Below are 14,557 nucleotides of genomic sequence, written 5' to 3' on the forward strand. Positions count from 1 at the left end.
TCAGCATGTCGGTCTACTAAAATGTCCTTTTGAAATTTGCAATAGGTCACGTGGTTTGGCAGATATCGTTAATTAAACGAAAATATTTTATTTTAAAAATGGATATCTCTTGAATCGCTAGTACCTCAGACCGTGAGTTGGTAATTATATAATTCACACAGTGCAATACGTGCAGGCCGCTCCACGGAGCGACCTTGCGGGCTTATCAACGAGGCGAGGCGTGACACACATGTGTCTCAGCATACCTCAGATCAAGTTTGAAAACCAGCATCAACCGTGCATAAATTTGCATATTCGATCATTTTTGACAAAGTTATGGCACTTTGAACTTTTGTAGGGGACATGTATTGCAGCGCAATAGTCAGAATGCTTGTTTCACTGGTGTTTTCAGTACAGTACATTTTTTTTTTTTATCTATGTAGTTTTTCCATGAATCACCACGGGCAAATACACTTTATAATTTTACTTTATTTCCCCATAAGATTGATATTTATTGATGTCCCCATCTTTCCTGGAGTAAACTTCCTCTGTGAGACTTGCAACATACAACCATTTTTAGAATACTTTTATTTTATGGCTCTAAGGCTCATGGAGGGGCTGTGATACAAATCACGTACACTTGCAGACAAATACACGAGACAACACACACCAGACTTGATTTTCACACAAACATAGCCCTGGGATTGGGGGAAGAGATGTCACTTCCCAGAGCAATCTGGGTACCAGCAACATCATCTTTATGGCCCCTTGTCTCTCCGCACTCACTCAATGGGACAATTCAGGAGGAATTTCCTCCTCCTTATGAATGCCATCCAATGGGGTTTTACATACTTTATCCTCTAAATGCTGAGCATCATGCAAGGAAGCAGCACATAGCATTTTTGGTCTTTGATACTGACTCAACCATTTGCTTTTTTCACTTTGAAAATTTTAATGCATTCTCAATTTTTGCAGATTTTAATGGAGAGATGAAGATTAAGACTGAAGCAATAGATGAAGATAGCTCTCAAGGCAAGTGTTTCAATCTTTTCAATGCTACATGATAATGTCAAATACATACACTTAATGGTCAGTGCAATTTTAAAATTATTGTTGGCATGATTTTGCATTCCTGAAATGTCATGAATGAGTTTTTTTGTAGGTGAAGTGGGTTCGAAGATGGCAGAGTATTACCAAAGAAATGTGTCTACTGCTCCACACAAAGCATTACACAGTGCTCATGTGAAGGAGGAGCCATGTGATTCTCCACAAGAATCTGGCAGCAATGTTTGCACACCAGATAGTGAGTATATTGTTCCGCATTATTCATACCTTTTTTCTAAGCCTAATTTTTTAATGCGTCTATTTAATGTTCCAATTGTGTCTATTGTCTATTATATGCGTCTATTTAATGTTCCAACTGAAAGCGATAATGTAGCATCACCCTTAATAATTTGCCCAGCGGGTGAATACGCTTAGATATCCCCTTGTTGTCAGGGTGTATATCTAGAACCAAAATATACAGGTTGAAACATATATGTATACAAAAATGTAGTTTTATTTTTAACCAAATAAAAATGTATCATTTAGAAAAACATTGCAGAAGGAGAGAAGTACAAATCAGGAAAGGCACTAGGAATGTGAAGCATTACTGATCAAACAAGACAGCAATGAACAATAAGAAAAAAATGGTGCATGCAACAGCGCAAGTATCAACAAAGAAAAAGCACTCCTGCTAATATGTTAACACCTTAAGCGACTCCTACAGCCAAGGACAAAGAAGAGAGGGACAGAAGCAGATTGCTAGAGATTGAGCTAAAGTGCACAGGGAGGTGCGGAAGTTGAGGAAACTCCTGGAACAGAAAACAAACAAGCCCATGGGAAAAGTACAAAATGTGCTACGCAAAGCTCCAGAATAAGAAGAACCACGAGGAAGCTGCTGTTCAACCAAGTCCATGCTCGAAAACCAGACAACTCTTGTGCCATTGGCTGGCAAAATCTTCAGAAGATTTTGAAGCCATAAAGAAGATCCTAACTTTTAATTTTGTAATGCTGGAGGATCTTCACTCTAAGTACAGTACCGTGGCCTAAAATCGGAAAAGGACAAACGGTTTATGAACCATGCACTGCCAGGAAAAATATTCAAGAAGTACAAAAGCATATCAAAAGCAAAAGAGGAGCTCAGACTGGCACGCAATAGACAAAATAATGACCAAACATGTGAAAAACGAGCAAGTCGTTGGTTGAACGATGTGAGAGAAAAGGTAGAGGCATTCTTTCTGAGGGATGATATCAGCAGTATTACAACTGGCAAAAATACAGAAAGATGGGAAATAAAGTGCAAAAGCAAAGACTACTCTTGCAAAGACTCGAACAACATGCATCTGAATTTTCTGTCCGAGTTGACAGTATGGTCATCCCATTCATTCTTATGCAAGCTACGGCCCTTCTAGGTGGTTGTACCGTCAGAGCAAGATTGGGAAACCTGTCCATGTATGACCCACGATAATCTTCTGTTCATCGTTGACATGCTCTACCAACAGCATTTCATCACTACGAAAGATCTATAATTGGTAGCTGATTCACAAGTCTGCATCATCACGTCCAAAGACTGCTCATATGGAAACTGTGAAATATGTAGCAGCTGTCCTTTGGGGTGGTCCAGAATTTTTTTTTTTTTTTAATGTCATGTTCTCACCCTCCAGAACTGTTCCAATACCTATAAAAACACGGCTGGTGAAATAAAAATGAAATTGAATAATATTTATGGGTAGCTCATGGTCATCAAAGTTTCCCCATATGGTCTTACACTAACGTCTTACAGTACCATGGACACTGAAACAGTTTCTGATTGTCGCATACTTTACAGGAATTTTAAGTCGAGTTATGAATACCCTGCATGCCTTGTTGATGTTTTATGAAGGAAAATATGTTTTGAGGGGTCTATGCAATATGCATTGTACCCTGTAGAGGTAAGGTTTCAAATTTATCCTGAAAATTTGTTGACATTGTAATTGTAAGAACTCCCTCTAATTACCTTTTTTTCTTACTGTATCTTCCCCATATTCATTCACAATGGCTACAAAATCCAGAGAAAGGGTGTACCTTATAGGATCGTTAAACAAAGTGATTACTGGTGTAAAACTACCTTCCTTGCGGCAAGTACTGAGTTTCTTTATGTACCAACATCTGACATTAAAGAAGTCCAAACGAGAGGCATCTGCTCTGACGATCAATGAAATCCAAGAATTTTGGCAGATGGCACACATTCCTACAAGACAAAGACATCATTGCCAATCCAAGGTTGAAAAAGTGTTTGAACAATGGCGACTTCTCAAGAAGAATAAGAATAGAAAGTCGAAAACTCAATTGGAAAAAGAAGAAGCCTTCACTCTTTGCTTTGATGATCTGTTTGATGTTGCTCATGCAGATGCTCTGAACATGATGACTATACAGGAAGATAGAGTTCTTACTTGCCCAACGTGAGAAGGGGAGGCGAGGTTCCATGGCTGGTTTTGAGATGCCAGGCTCAATCAGAAGGGGAAGCGGAAAGCAGCAGCAAGGGAGCAGCATGAAACGAGGGCCTACCGTGAACAACAAGCACAAGAAGCAGGCACATCCAATGCCACTCTTATTGTATCTTCTAGCAGCAGCTCTGAGTCTGCAGATGAGTCAACTGAGGATGAAGATCAGCGAGTCACTGGAGAAACTCCACCTCGCAAAAAGCGCAAAAGGATGCCCATTGTGTCACCATCACTAAGTGCTGCTTTGGACAGAACAAAATTGTCAGACAAAGGCAATGATGGTGGTGACTGCAACACCCCCATAGTCTTGGGCATGATATTGAGGAACTTGCATTGAGCCGGTCCTCATTTCGCCGCCTCAAGCAACAACATCGAACAAAGAAGTCACAAGATTTAAGGGCTGAATTCAAAGCGGGTGTGCCACTAACAGTACACTGGGATGGAAAACTGATCCCCGATCTGACTGGCAAAGAACTAGTCGACCGCCTTCCAGTACTTGTGTCTGGAGTTGGAATATCCCAACTGTTGACTGTTGGCAGATTGCCATCTGGAACTGGACAAGCACAAGCAGATGCCGTTATAAATACTTTGAAGGATTGGGGGATTGAGGACACTGTGAGAGCTTTGTGTTTTGACACAACAAGTTCCAACACAGGTAGGCTGGCCAGAGCATGTGTGTTAATTGAACAAGGACTGGGCACCGAACTGCTATTTCTTGCTTGTCGCCACCACATACTTGAAATTGTGATTGGAGCAGTGTTTGTGAGCTGCATGGGGCCCTCCTCTGGACCAGAGATCTTTATCTTCAAACGATTCCAGGCTCGCTGGGAATTTCTGGATCAGGAAAACTTTGATAATGCAACCACAGATGAATTGGTTAGTGAATCCCTTTCTGATATCGAGGATGATGTTCTGCTTTTTGTTGGGAGTCAGCTTGCTGAAATCCAGCCAAGAGATGATTATCGGGAATTATTGGAACTGTGTGTAATCTTTCTGGGTGGAGTTCCTGCAAAAGGAGTCCAGTTCATGGCCCCAGGACCCATGCACCATGCCAGTTGGATGTCAAAGGTCATCTATAGCCTGAAGGTTTGGATGTTCAGAAGTCAGTTCAAACTCACTAGCAAAGAGCAGAAAGGACTGAGAGACATTGCCATCTTCACCATCCGTATTTACATCAGAGCATGGATGACAGCTCCTCTTGTGGCTTCTGCCCCAAACAGTGATTTGCTTCTTCTAAAATCTCTGGTGCAGTACAAAGATGTAAACCAAGCAATTTCGAAGACAGCAACCATGAAACTAGCAGGCCATCTGTGGTACTTATCAGAGGACCTGATTGGTCTTGCATTTTTTGACAAGAATGTGCCTCCAGCAGTGAAACAACAAATGATCCTCGCACTGGAGAGTGAAGGACAAGAAGATCCTCCGAAGCGCATCCAAGTTGATCTGGGAAATATTCAGGAAAGTGGTTTGGAAGACTTTGTTACACAGAAATCCCACATGCTTTTTGAAAAGATGGACCTTCCTGACAGTTTTCTGGAAGCAAACCCAGAGACTTGAGAAGATCGAGACGATTTTAAAGCAGCGTGTGAGACTGTGAAGGCCATGAAAGTGGTAAATGACCATGCGCAACGAGGAGTTGCACTTATTCAGGAGTTCAGTGGACTGCTGACACATGATGAAGATCAACTTCAGTTCCTGCTGCAGGTTGTGCAGGAACACAGGAAAACATTCCCTGACAGCAACAAGAAGACCCTAACTGGAAAAGACTGAATAACCAGCTGGTAGATGTGTTTAGAATTTGTATGTACTGTATGTGTAATTTGTGTATTGTGTTATATACCAATTTCACCTGTATAGTGTATAGACTATATATACTGAAATTTCAAGTTAGTTCAGCTACCTCTAAATATTAAAATAAATCCCTAAAACTTCACATAGTGTTTTTATGACCAAAGGAACAATTAATGGATTGTGAGAACGTTAAAAACTTGTTGCAATTTTTTTCTCATATTATTCTGGACCACCCAACTGTTCTTATCTAATTGCAGAACCTCCAAACAATGATGCAGCATCATACTTTCGGTGGAGGAGAAAAAAGGTTGAACGGAAGAATACAGACAAGCAATGTCTGTTATTACTGTAAAGTCTGAGCTCGAAACTAGTGAGCACGATCTTGTGGGCTACTTCCAGACTAGCCTGGATTAGTTCAAGCACCACTTCTTCAACACCCGATGGCAATTTATGACATAGAAGACCATGGGTGCCTACGGTGCCTACTGCATGTAGACTTCAGTGAGGACCATGAGTGTCGTTACTCATCAAATATTCAGTAGGTCTATTTCAGTGGTTCAAATCAGCATGCCTGTTTGCGCACTGGAGTGCTGTACACCCGGGTATCAACAAATTCCGGGACATATCAACAAGAACAACACCCACGTGATGACTATGAAGAACTTCTGAGACTATGCCATACATTTCTGGGTGGATGTGAGGCCAGAGAGGTGAAATTCCGTGCCCCAGGAGCTATGCACAATGCCCGCTGGATGATGAAAGCCATATATGCTCTCAAGATGGTTCTCTTCAAAGACCAAATAAAGCTAACATCACGTGAATTGAAGGGAATCGCACAGATTGCTCTTTTTGTTGCACTTGTGTATGCGAGATTCTGGCATGAGGCGCCGCCACCCACAAAGGCACCTCTCAATGATTTGCTTCTTCTTTCAACCCTTGATTCTTTCCCAGATGTGGATGTCCATGAAACTGCTGTCAAAGCATTCACTAGACACCTCTGGTATTTGTCAGAACACCTTGCTGCATTAGCTCTTTTTAATAGCTGGGTGGATGATGAGTGTTACGGATTCGTCACTTCCGCTGTTGTGGTTTTCATCCACTTGAAATATTTCTGATTCTATGTACTATTATTGTCTTCAAAAGGTTTATTGTTTATGAACTGCTTGCAAAGGATCAAAGTGTAAATGTTAAAAAGAGACAGGAAGCCGGATCGGGAGCCGGAAGACGAGGAGGAAGAAGAAGAAGAAGGCGGGGGCGTGGCGAGTGAAGCCGGACAAGAAGCGAGTCGTTTCAAGCTCCGTAGCGAGCGTTGTCGAATGAAAGTCGCGAGTGAACTTTGAGGTCCCTTGAAAGGAGTCCCTGCGATAGGTGTTATCGCTGGGGGATTGATAAACCTGCGTGGTCAGGTTTGGGCGTTGCGATTCCGAAGAATCCTCGCCGGGTCGTGTCGACTCAAGTAAGAGCCATCGGCCATTTTGACCCTCGCGCTTTGTTCATCGCAAAAGGTCAAAGCTACGCGGTAGCTTTTCTTCACCATCCTGTCATCTGTCGGGGATGTGTGTGCGCAACGCTGAGTCTGGAGATTAAGTGGCGGTTCGCCGACTGAACCAAGGAACGTTCATACCTGGAGAAACTTTGGGATTTCCCATTCCGCCGCGAGTTTGCTTGGCTTTGGACTACGTGACTTTTTATGCCGCTTCGGCTGCCTACGCCTGTGAGCTGTTTTGGCAGTGTGACTGGGCCCGTCCTCTGAACGGGGTTCGGGTTTCGATTTGATCTCGCTCTGACACTCACTGGAGGGGATCACCTTTGAGTTATAGAGACATTGGGGAGTGTTCTTTTTCAATCACTTGGAGCACAGTGAGTTATCTTACACTAGCTGATGGTACCATCATAAGATGTGTTTATTGTATTGTTGTTTGCTATCATTGTTGTATCGTTATTCTTGTGTGATTTTTAATACAATATTTGTTTGTTGATAACCATTGGTGTGGTTTCCATATTGATTTTTTGACACAGAATAACATATTTTTCTGCCGTGGCTCCTCTCGGGGCTCAGAGGTACACCGTGAACAGGGGGTCGGGGAGGGACACGTAACAATGAGACAAAGGCAAAGATGGTGAAGAACTTCAAGCGGGCTCCAAAGCCAAACAATCTTCATAGGATAGATGCTAAAGCCTTCAGGCTTTCAGACTCAGTGGACACCTACATCACAAGTCGATCTCTTGAATTATTTGGTGTTGTCATCTCAGTCTGACAAAGAAGTATCACTGAGTTTTCTGGAAAAGGAGCCACACCTCTGGAACACAGACAACTCACACCAAGAGATTGAGAAGAAGATGCGCAGCATGAAGGTTATCAATGACTGTGCTGAGCGAGGTGTTGCTCTCATCCAAACTTTCCATGACACTCTGACCAAGAATGAAGAGCAGAAGCAATTTGTGTTGAGAGTTGGAAACTTCATCGTGAAAACTTTCCAGTGTCAACCAAAGAAAGAAATAGGCAATGTTTTGAAACACAAGTTTCTGAAAACAATGTTACGTAAAATCATTCAAATTATGTGTATTCTGATGTTTACTTTGTTTTAATTGTTCTGATAGATTTGTTTTATCGTCTCTGATAGACATTTTATATTTTTTGATGGATAATTTCTTTTTTCCGATAAATGATTTATTGTCAAATTAATACATGAATGTTTAATCTCCTGTTTTGTTTTTTATCTTAATTTGACTATATGAATGAACATTGAACAATGAACAATTGAACATACATGTACATTGTACAATGGTACATTGTGCATAATTATTTATTAGTTTACAAACAAACAACAACAATAACAATAATAAATAATTTGAGTAATTGAAAACAGATAATTATCTATGAATTGATGTGTGGTGCTAAAAATTTTGTATCTTATTATCCATTAAATTTTGTCAACATTTTGAGCAACCTCTAAATATTGTCCAATCAAGCACAAATATTTACCACAAACTACTTTCTTCAATAGGAATCGGGGCAGGCTTGTGGAGAAATGAAAATCCAATCTTCAAATATTTGGACCACCCATATATATATATATATATATATATATATATATATATATATATATATATATATATATATATATATATATATATATATATATATAATAATTTAGGGTGGGCTTCAAAAAATCAAAATGCAGATTTTCTCCGGGACATGGTCTATTTTTGTTCCTTTTGGTGTCAAGGGAAACCACACCAAATTTGATTGGAATCCAATAATATTTAGGGGTGCCACATCAGTGATGAATTTTCCCCCATGCAAAAATAAGAATTCCCATTTTTTGGGCTGTATATACACAAAATAAATACATAATTATATATATACATTAAATATAATATTAAAAATAAATATATAGTTAATATACATTAAATAATAATAATATATATTATATTATACATTATATGGCTTGGTGTGTACATTATACAGGTGTGTACCCTGGATAAGAATAGGTACACCGTATCCCTGCGTGTAGTAAGAGACGACTAAGAGGGTTGGCGTCGGGAAGGGCATCCGGCCATAAAAACATTGCCTCAAAAAGGGAACCATGACAATTACAACTACATGTGAGCAGGGTACAGCCCGAAGTGGAGATCGGTTTCTGAGGTTTGGGACATGGAATGTAGGGACAATGACAGGGAGATCAGGAGAAGTGGTGGAAGTATTGGTCAGAAGAAGAGTGGACATATGTTGTGTGCAAGAGACGAGATGGAAGGGAAGTGGTGTGAGAATGGTGAAGGGTAGGCAGGGACAGAAATACAAGTTTGTGTGGCAAGGCTGCCCGGAGGGCGTGAATGGTGTTGGTGTCCTGTTTTCTGAGGAGTTTGTGGACAGTGTGGTGAGTGTGACTAGAGTGAGTGATAGGTTGATGATGGTGAAAATGATGATTGGAAAGCTCTTGGTGAACGTCATCTCGGGATATGCTCTGCAGGTTGGTCGAAGCGATGAAGAAAAGGACAAGTTCTGGTGTGCGATAGAGAAGCTGATGGAAAACGTGAAAGATGAGGAAGTTGTTGTGGTAGGAGGAGACCTAAATGGACATGTGGGAAGGAGTATGGATGGTTTTGACGGAGTTCATGGGGGTTACGGATATGGTGTGAGAAATGGAGAAGGTGAAAGGATTTTGGAGTTTGCTGATGGAGCTGATTTGTTGATTTGTAATACTCAGTTCCAGAAAGAGGATAATAAGCTTGTTACATACACGTCAGGTGGGTCGACGACAACCGTTGATTACCTGATGGTGCGTAGGCGAGATAGGGGGCACCTCCGGGACACAAAGGTGATCCCGGGGGAGGAGGCTGTTTCACAGCACCACTTGGTTGTCTGCGACGTAAGGGTGAAAGGTGCGAGGAGAGCTCGGCGGGTGAAGTACCAACCGAGAATGAAGGTGTGGAGGTTGAAAGAGCTGACGGTAAGGGAGGCATTAAAAGAGAGGCTGAGTAGGGTCGAGGATGATGTGGTTGAGCTTGAAAGTGGTTGGATGTCAATGAAAGCTTGTCTGTTGGGAGCCGTTGGTGAGGTATGTGGATGGACAAAAGGACCACCGAGGCACTCGGAAACATGGTGGTGGGATGATGAAGTTGGAAAGAGGATTGACGAGAAGAGGAAGAAGTTCAAGGAGTGGCAGAAGGCGAAGGGTACGGGAGCAGAAACAGCAGAGCATGAAAGTTATAAGGTAGCCAGGAAGGCTGCAAAGAAAGAGGTCGCAAAGGCGCAGGAGGCATGTAGGAAAATGTTCGGAGAACGCTTGGATTCGGAAGAGGGTCAGAAAGCAGTATTCAGGATTGCAAAGCAGATAGCGAAAGAGAGGTGTGATGTGATGGGGGTGAGTTGCTTGAAGGATGAAGTGGGACAAATCGTTGTCGACCCAGATGGAATTAAAGGAAGATGGAAAAGATATATGGAAATGCTGTTGAATACAGAGAATGCATGGGATGGCAACATAGAGAGTAACCCTGTTTTAGGACCGGCAGAGAAGGAAGTTGAGGAAGCGATAAAAGCAATGAAGGGTAGAAAAGCGGGAGGGCCGACGGGAGTTGTGGGAGATATGTTGAAGGCAGCAGGAAGTTGGGGTGTGAAGAGAATGACAGAGATCTGTAATCTGGTGGTGAAAGAAGGCCGCATTCCAGTGGATTGGGAACTGAGTACCCTCATCCCTCTATACAAGGGGAAAGGTGACCCTCTGGAGTGTGGCTCGTACCGAGCGATAAAGTTATTGGAGCATGGAATGAAGGTATTGGAAAGGGTGTTGGAGAGGAGGATAAGGAAGAAAGTGAAGATCGACGAAATGCAGTTTGGATTCATGCCAGGAAGAGGAACGACAGATGTGCTTTTCATTGTGAGGCAGTTGCAGGAGAAGTACATGGAGAAGAGGAAGAAGTTGTTTCTTGGGTTTGTTGATCTGGAGAAAGCATTCGATAGGGTACCACGCAAAGTATTGACATGGGCATTGAGGAAGTTAGGAGTGGAGGAATGGTTGATCAGAGTAGTGATGGCAATGTACAAAAGAGCACGCACAGCTGTAAGGACGAAGGACGGGAACAATGGTGAGTTTGAGGTGAAGGTGGGAGTGCATCAGGGGTCGGTACTAAGTCCACTACTATTTGTAGCTGTGATGGAGGTGCTGGCTCAGAACATAAAGGAGGGTTTACCGTGGGAGTTGTTGTATGCAGATGATCTGGTGTTGATTGCGGAAAGTATGGATGGACTGAAGGAAAAGATGAACACGTGGAAGGAATGTATGGAGACAAAAGGTCTGAAGGTGAATATCGGAAAGACGAAGGTGATGGCAAGTGGTAAAGCATGTGGTGAGGTGGAAAGAACTGGGAAGTGGCCCTGTGCTGTGTGTAGGAAGGGTGTCGGAGTGAACTCCATTCAATGTACAATGTGCGCTGAGTGGGTTCATCAAAAATGTAGTGGTCTGAGAGGGTCATTAACCAGTGTGGCAGCTACATTCAAATGTAAGGTGTGCACAGAGGGAGCTGCAGATGGAGGAAATGTTGAGTTGGATCTTGGAGACGGCGTGAAGCTGGAAGGTGTGAAAACATTTTGCTACCTCGGAGACATGCTGAATGGAGAAGGTGGATCAGACTCGGCAACGGTTGCTCGAGTGAGATGTGCATGGAAGAAGTTTCGGGAACTGGGTGGCGTGCTGATGATGAGGGGAGTGTCGTTGAAGCTGAAGGGAAAGGTGTATGCTGCATGTCTGAGAAGTGTTATGATTTATGGGAGCGAGACATGGGTAATAAACGTAGAGCAGCAACGAAGGTTGGAAAGGGTGGAAATGCGAATGGTTTGGTGGATGTGTGGAGTATCGTTGAGAGAGAGGAAGACAAATGATGAATTGCGAAAGATGATGGGAATAGAGCCTGTGATTGATGCTGTGAAGAGGAACAGGTTGAGATGGTTTGGTCATGTGTTGAGGAAGGATGAAAGTGACTGGTTGAGAAGAGTGATGGAAATGAATGTAGAAGGAAGCAGAGGACGGGGAAGACCGAAAAAGACTTGGCTAAAGATGGTGGAAGAAGAAATGCGGGCAAGGGGGTTAACAAGGGGAGATGCAGAAAATAGGGCGAAATGGAGAAGATTGTCATGGGGACCGCAAGGCTAACCCCCGCTCTAGCAGGGAAAATGGCCTTTAAAATGCATGTTGTTGTTGTTGTATATTATACAATTATACGATAGACAATTATACAAATATAGACAAATATAATACATTAAATAATATATTAAAAATAAATATAATATATAAAAATTTAAATATAATAAATAAATATATAGTTATACAATATATATACATTATAATTAAATATACATTAAATTTATACATAAAATATACATTAAATAATAAATATACATAAATACACATTATACATTATATATATATATAGTTATATACAATATATTATACATACAGTTTTGAGACTTCCTATGATCACTATCTGGGCAATTTTCATGCATGTTTTGTACAGGTTCCCGGGGTCAGGGGTACGCTTTTTTGTGTGTAATATGTAGGCCTAACTTATTGACTGTGGCTCTTTTGTAGAGAGTGACCCTGTGGAGTAAGAATTAACAGGATTTTACCCACATTCTTGCGTATTTTGCAGATATGGCATGTGCTAGTACCAGTGTTTCATTGAAAACTCGGGCTCAGGATAATGTGTATCTCATTGGGTCCACTTCTGGAGATGCCATCAAAGGTGCCAAGCTCCCGACTGTGCATCAATCTCTTGTCCTGTTTTTCCATCACCTGAAGAAGGAGAATCGCACTGCCCGGGAGAGTGCAACCCTCACCATTGAAGAGGTTGTGAAGTTCTGGGAAAAAGCTCACCTACCTACAACGACGAAGCAGCACTGCATCCATCGTTTGGAGAGGCTATATGAAGAATGGAGGAGCCTCCAAAAAGGTGCAAAGCGGGGTGGTGCGACCCAAGAGAAAAAGGAAGCATCCTTCAAGGCCTCCTTGGAGAAGACGTTTGATCTTAGGCATGCAGATTCTGAGGCCATAATCACCAACCCCGAGGACAGGAAGTTTCTTCACGATCAATTCTCAGAGAGGAAGGCTTCAATGGGATCTGTAGACACTGTGCTGGAAGCAAAAACGAAGCGAAAGAAAGAAAGGGAAGAAAAGGAGAAGACTAAGGCAGAGAAGGAAAATAAGAGACAGGAAATGGTCATGAAGGGTGCTACTGCTATGGAAGTCACAGACTCAGACTCTGACTCTGAGACCACGGCACAGGCTGGTTCTTCATCATCTGATGGCTCCCCTGAATGACATTAACCTCTTCAAGAAGTTGGAAAAGTTTGAACAAATCAATCAGAAGATGGCTCAGGCAGCCTGGAAGGCACTTGGCCGCCACACGTGGTACATGAGCCCAGTACTCGTGGCATTTGCATTCTTTGACACCAGAATTGACAAAGAAAGCAAGATCAATATGATTGAAGCATTGAAAAATGACGGTGAAAACCCCTCTCCAAAGAGACCAGCTATCAAATGAGGAACCGCCCTGTCAATCGCTGGCCTCATAACAAAACACACCAAGCATTTCTTCAGCATCCTAGGGACCCCAACTGATTGGATGGATAAGGATCCTGGTTCATGGGAGCAAGAAACCAGCTTTCAGGAAGCAAAGAAAGCCGCCAGTGGCTTAGTCGTGGTGAACGACAGGGCAGAAATGGGTGTCGCATTGATACAAGACTACAATAAGCTCCTTACAAAGGATGAAGAGCAAAAGCAAGCTCTGCTCCAAGTTGTTGCTGCTCACAGGAAGATGTACCCCGATGCCAAGAAGGCAACAGTGGTGAAACAGGCCCAGAAATAGGAGTTACATTTCTCATTATATTTGGGTTTTTAAATATTATGTGATATGGTGTCTCTTCATTTTATGAACTGAACATTTGGATTGTTATCATTGAATTTGAGTTTTCATAGCAATATAGTGCTATTTGTGCAGCTATTGTAACTTGTGTTTGCTAGAATACAAAGAAAGTGAGTGGAGGGTGGATTTTCATAAAACAAACTTCTGGTTTTGCTTTCGATCCAAATATAGAAAAGTTTTGTAGACACCTTTAGTTTGAAGGCTGATGTGGCACCCCTAAATAAAATCAGATTGCTTTCATATTTGGTGTCTTTTCATTTTGGAACAAAAGGAACAACATAAAGCCATGTCCCAGTAAATATTTTTTTTAAACTATTTTGAGCACCACCCTTATATATATATATATATCTATATATATATATATATATATATATCTATATATATATATCTATATATATATATCTATATATATATATCTATATATATATCTATATATATATCTATATCTATATATATCTATATATATATATATCTATATACAGTGGTACCTCGGCTTACGAGTGCCCCAACGTACGAGTTTTTCGGGATACGAGCCGTCGCTCGGGCGGTTTGTTGCTTTGGGATACGAGCCGAGATCCGATGTACGAGCTCAAAAAATTTATTTTTTTGAATTTTCCGGTCGTCCCCTTAGTTCCGGTCACGGTCGGTTCCGGTCCGGTCACGTGGTTATCTTGCCGTGAAAGCATCTCTGCTTGGATATAAAACACGCAATCGTCGAAATACATTAGCGAGGAATCTCCTTGCTCCAGCCGGTGACGTCATCGGCGGGGATCCCCGCCTCCAGAGTGGCTGGTCACGTGACCGCCAAAGCGTGTCGCGCGTGCGGGTATAATGAGCTACAC

The 14,557-nt window shown here is 42.0% G+C and overlaps 1 protein-coding gene across 4 annotated transcripts in view; it reads left to right on the plus strand.

Annotated features, from left to right (window-relative positions):
• Window positions 1-14,557, plus strand: part of LOC137413673 (uncharacterized) — a 90,311-nt gene that overhangs the window by 23,692 nt on the left and 52,062 nt on the right. Inside the window, exons 2-4 of one of the 4 annotated variants that reach the window (XM_068099118.2) lie at window positions 955-1,011; window positions 1,142-1,282; window positions 12,444-13,955. In XM_068099118.2, coding sequence (XP_067955219.2) covers window positions 955-1,011; window positions 1,142-1,282; window positions 12,444-13,111 — 866 coding nt within the window. In that variant the 3' untranslated portion in view covers window positions 13,112-13,955. Of the gene's footprint in view, window positions 1-541; window positions 1,012-1,141; window positions 1,283-12,443; window positions 13,956-14,557 lie in introns of those variants that run through there. The other 3 variants (XM_068099117.2, XM_078765921.1, XM_078765917.1) reach the window with 3 other exon arrangements.

Source organism: Myxine glutinosa, chromosome 1, assembly GCF_964187855.1.
Source record: "Myxine glutinosa chromosome 1, kmMyxGlut1.1, whole genome shotgun sequence".
Lineage (NCBI taxonomy): Eukaryota > Metazoa > Chordata > Myxini > Myxiniformes > Myxinidae > Myxine > Myxine glutinosa.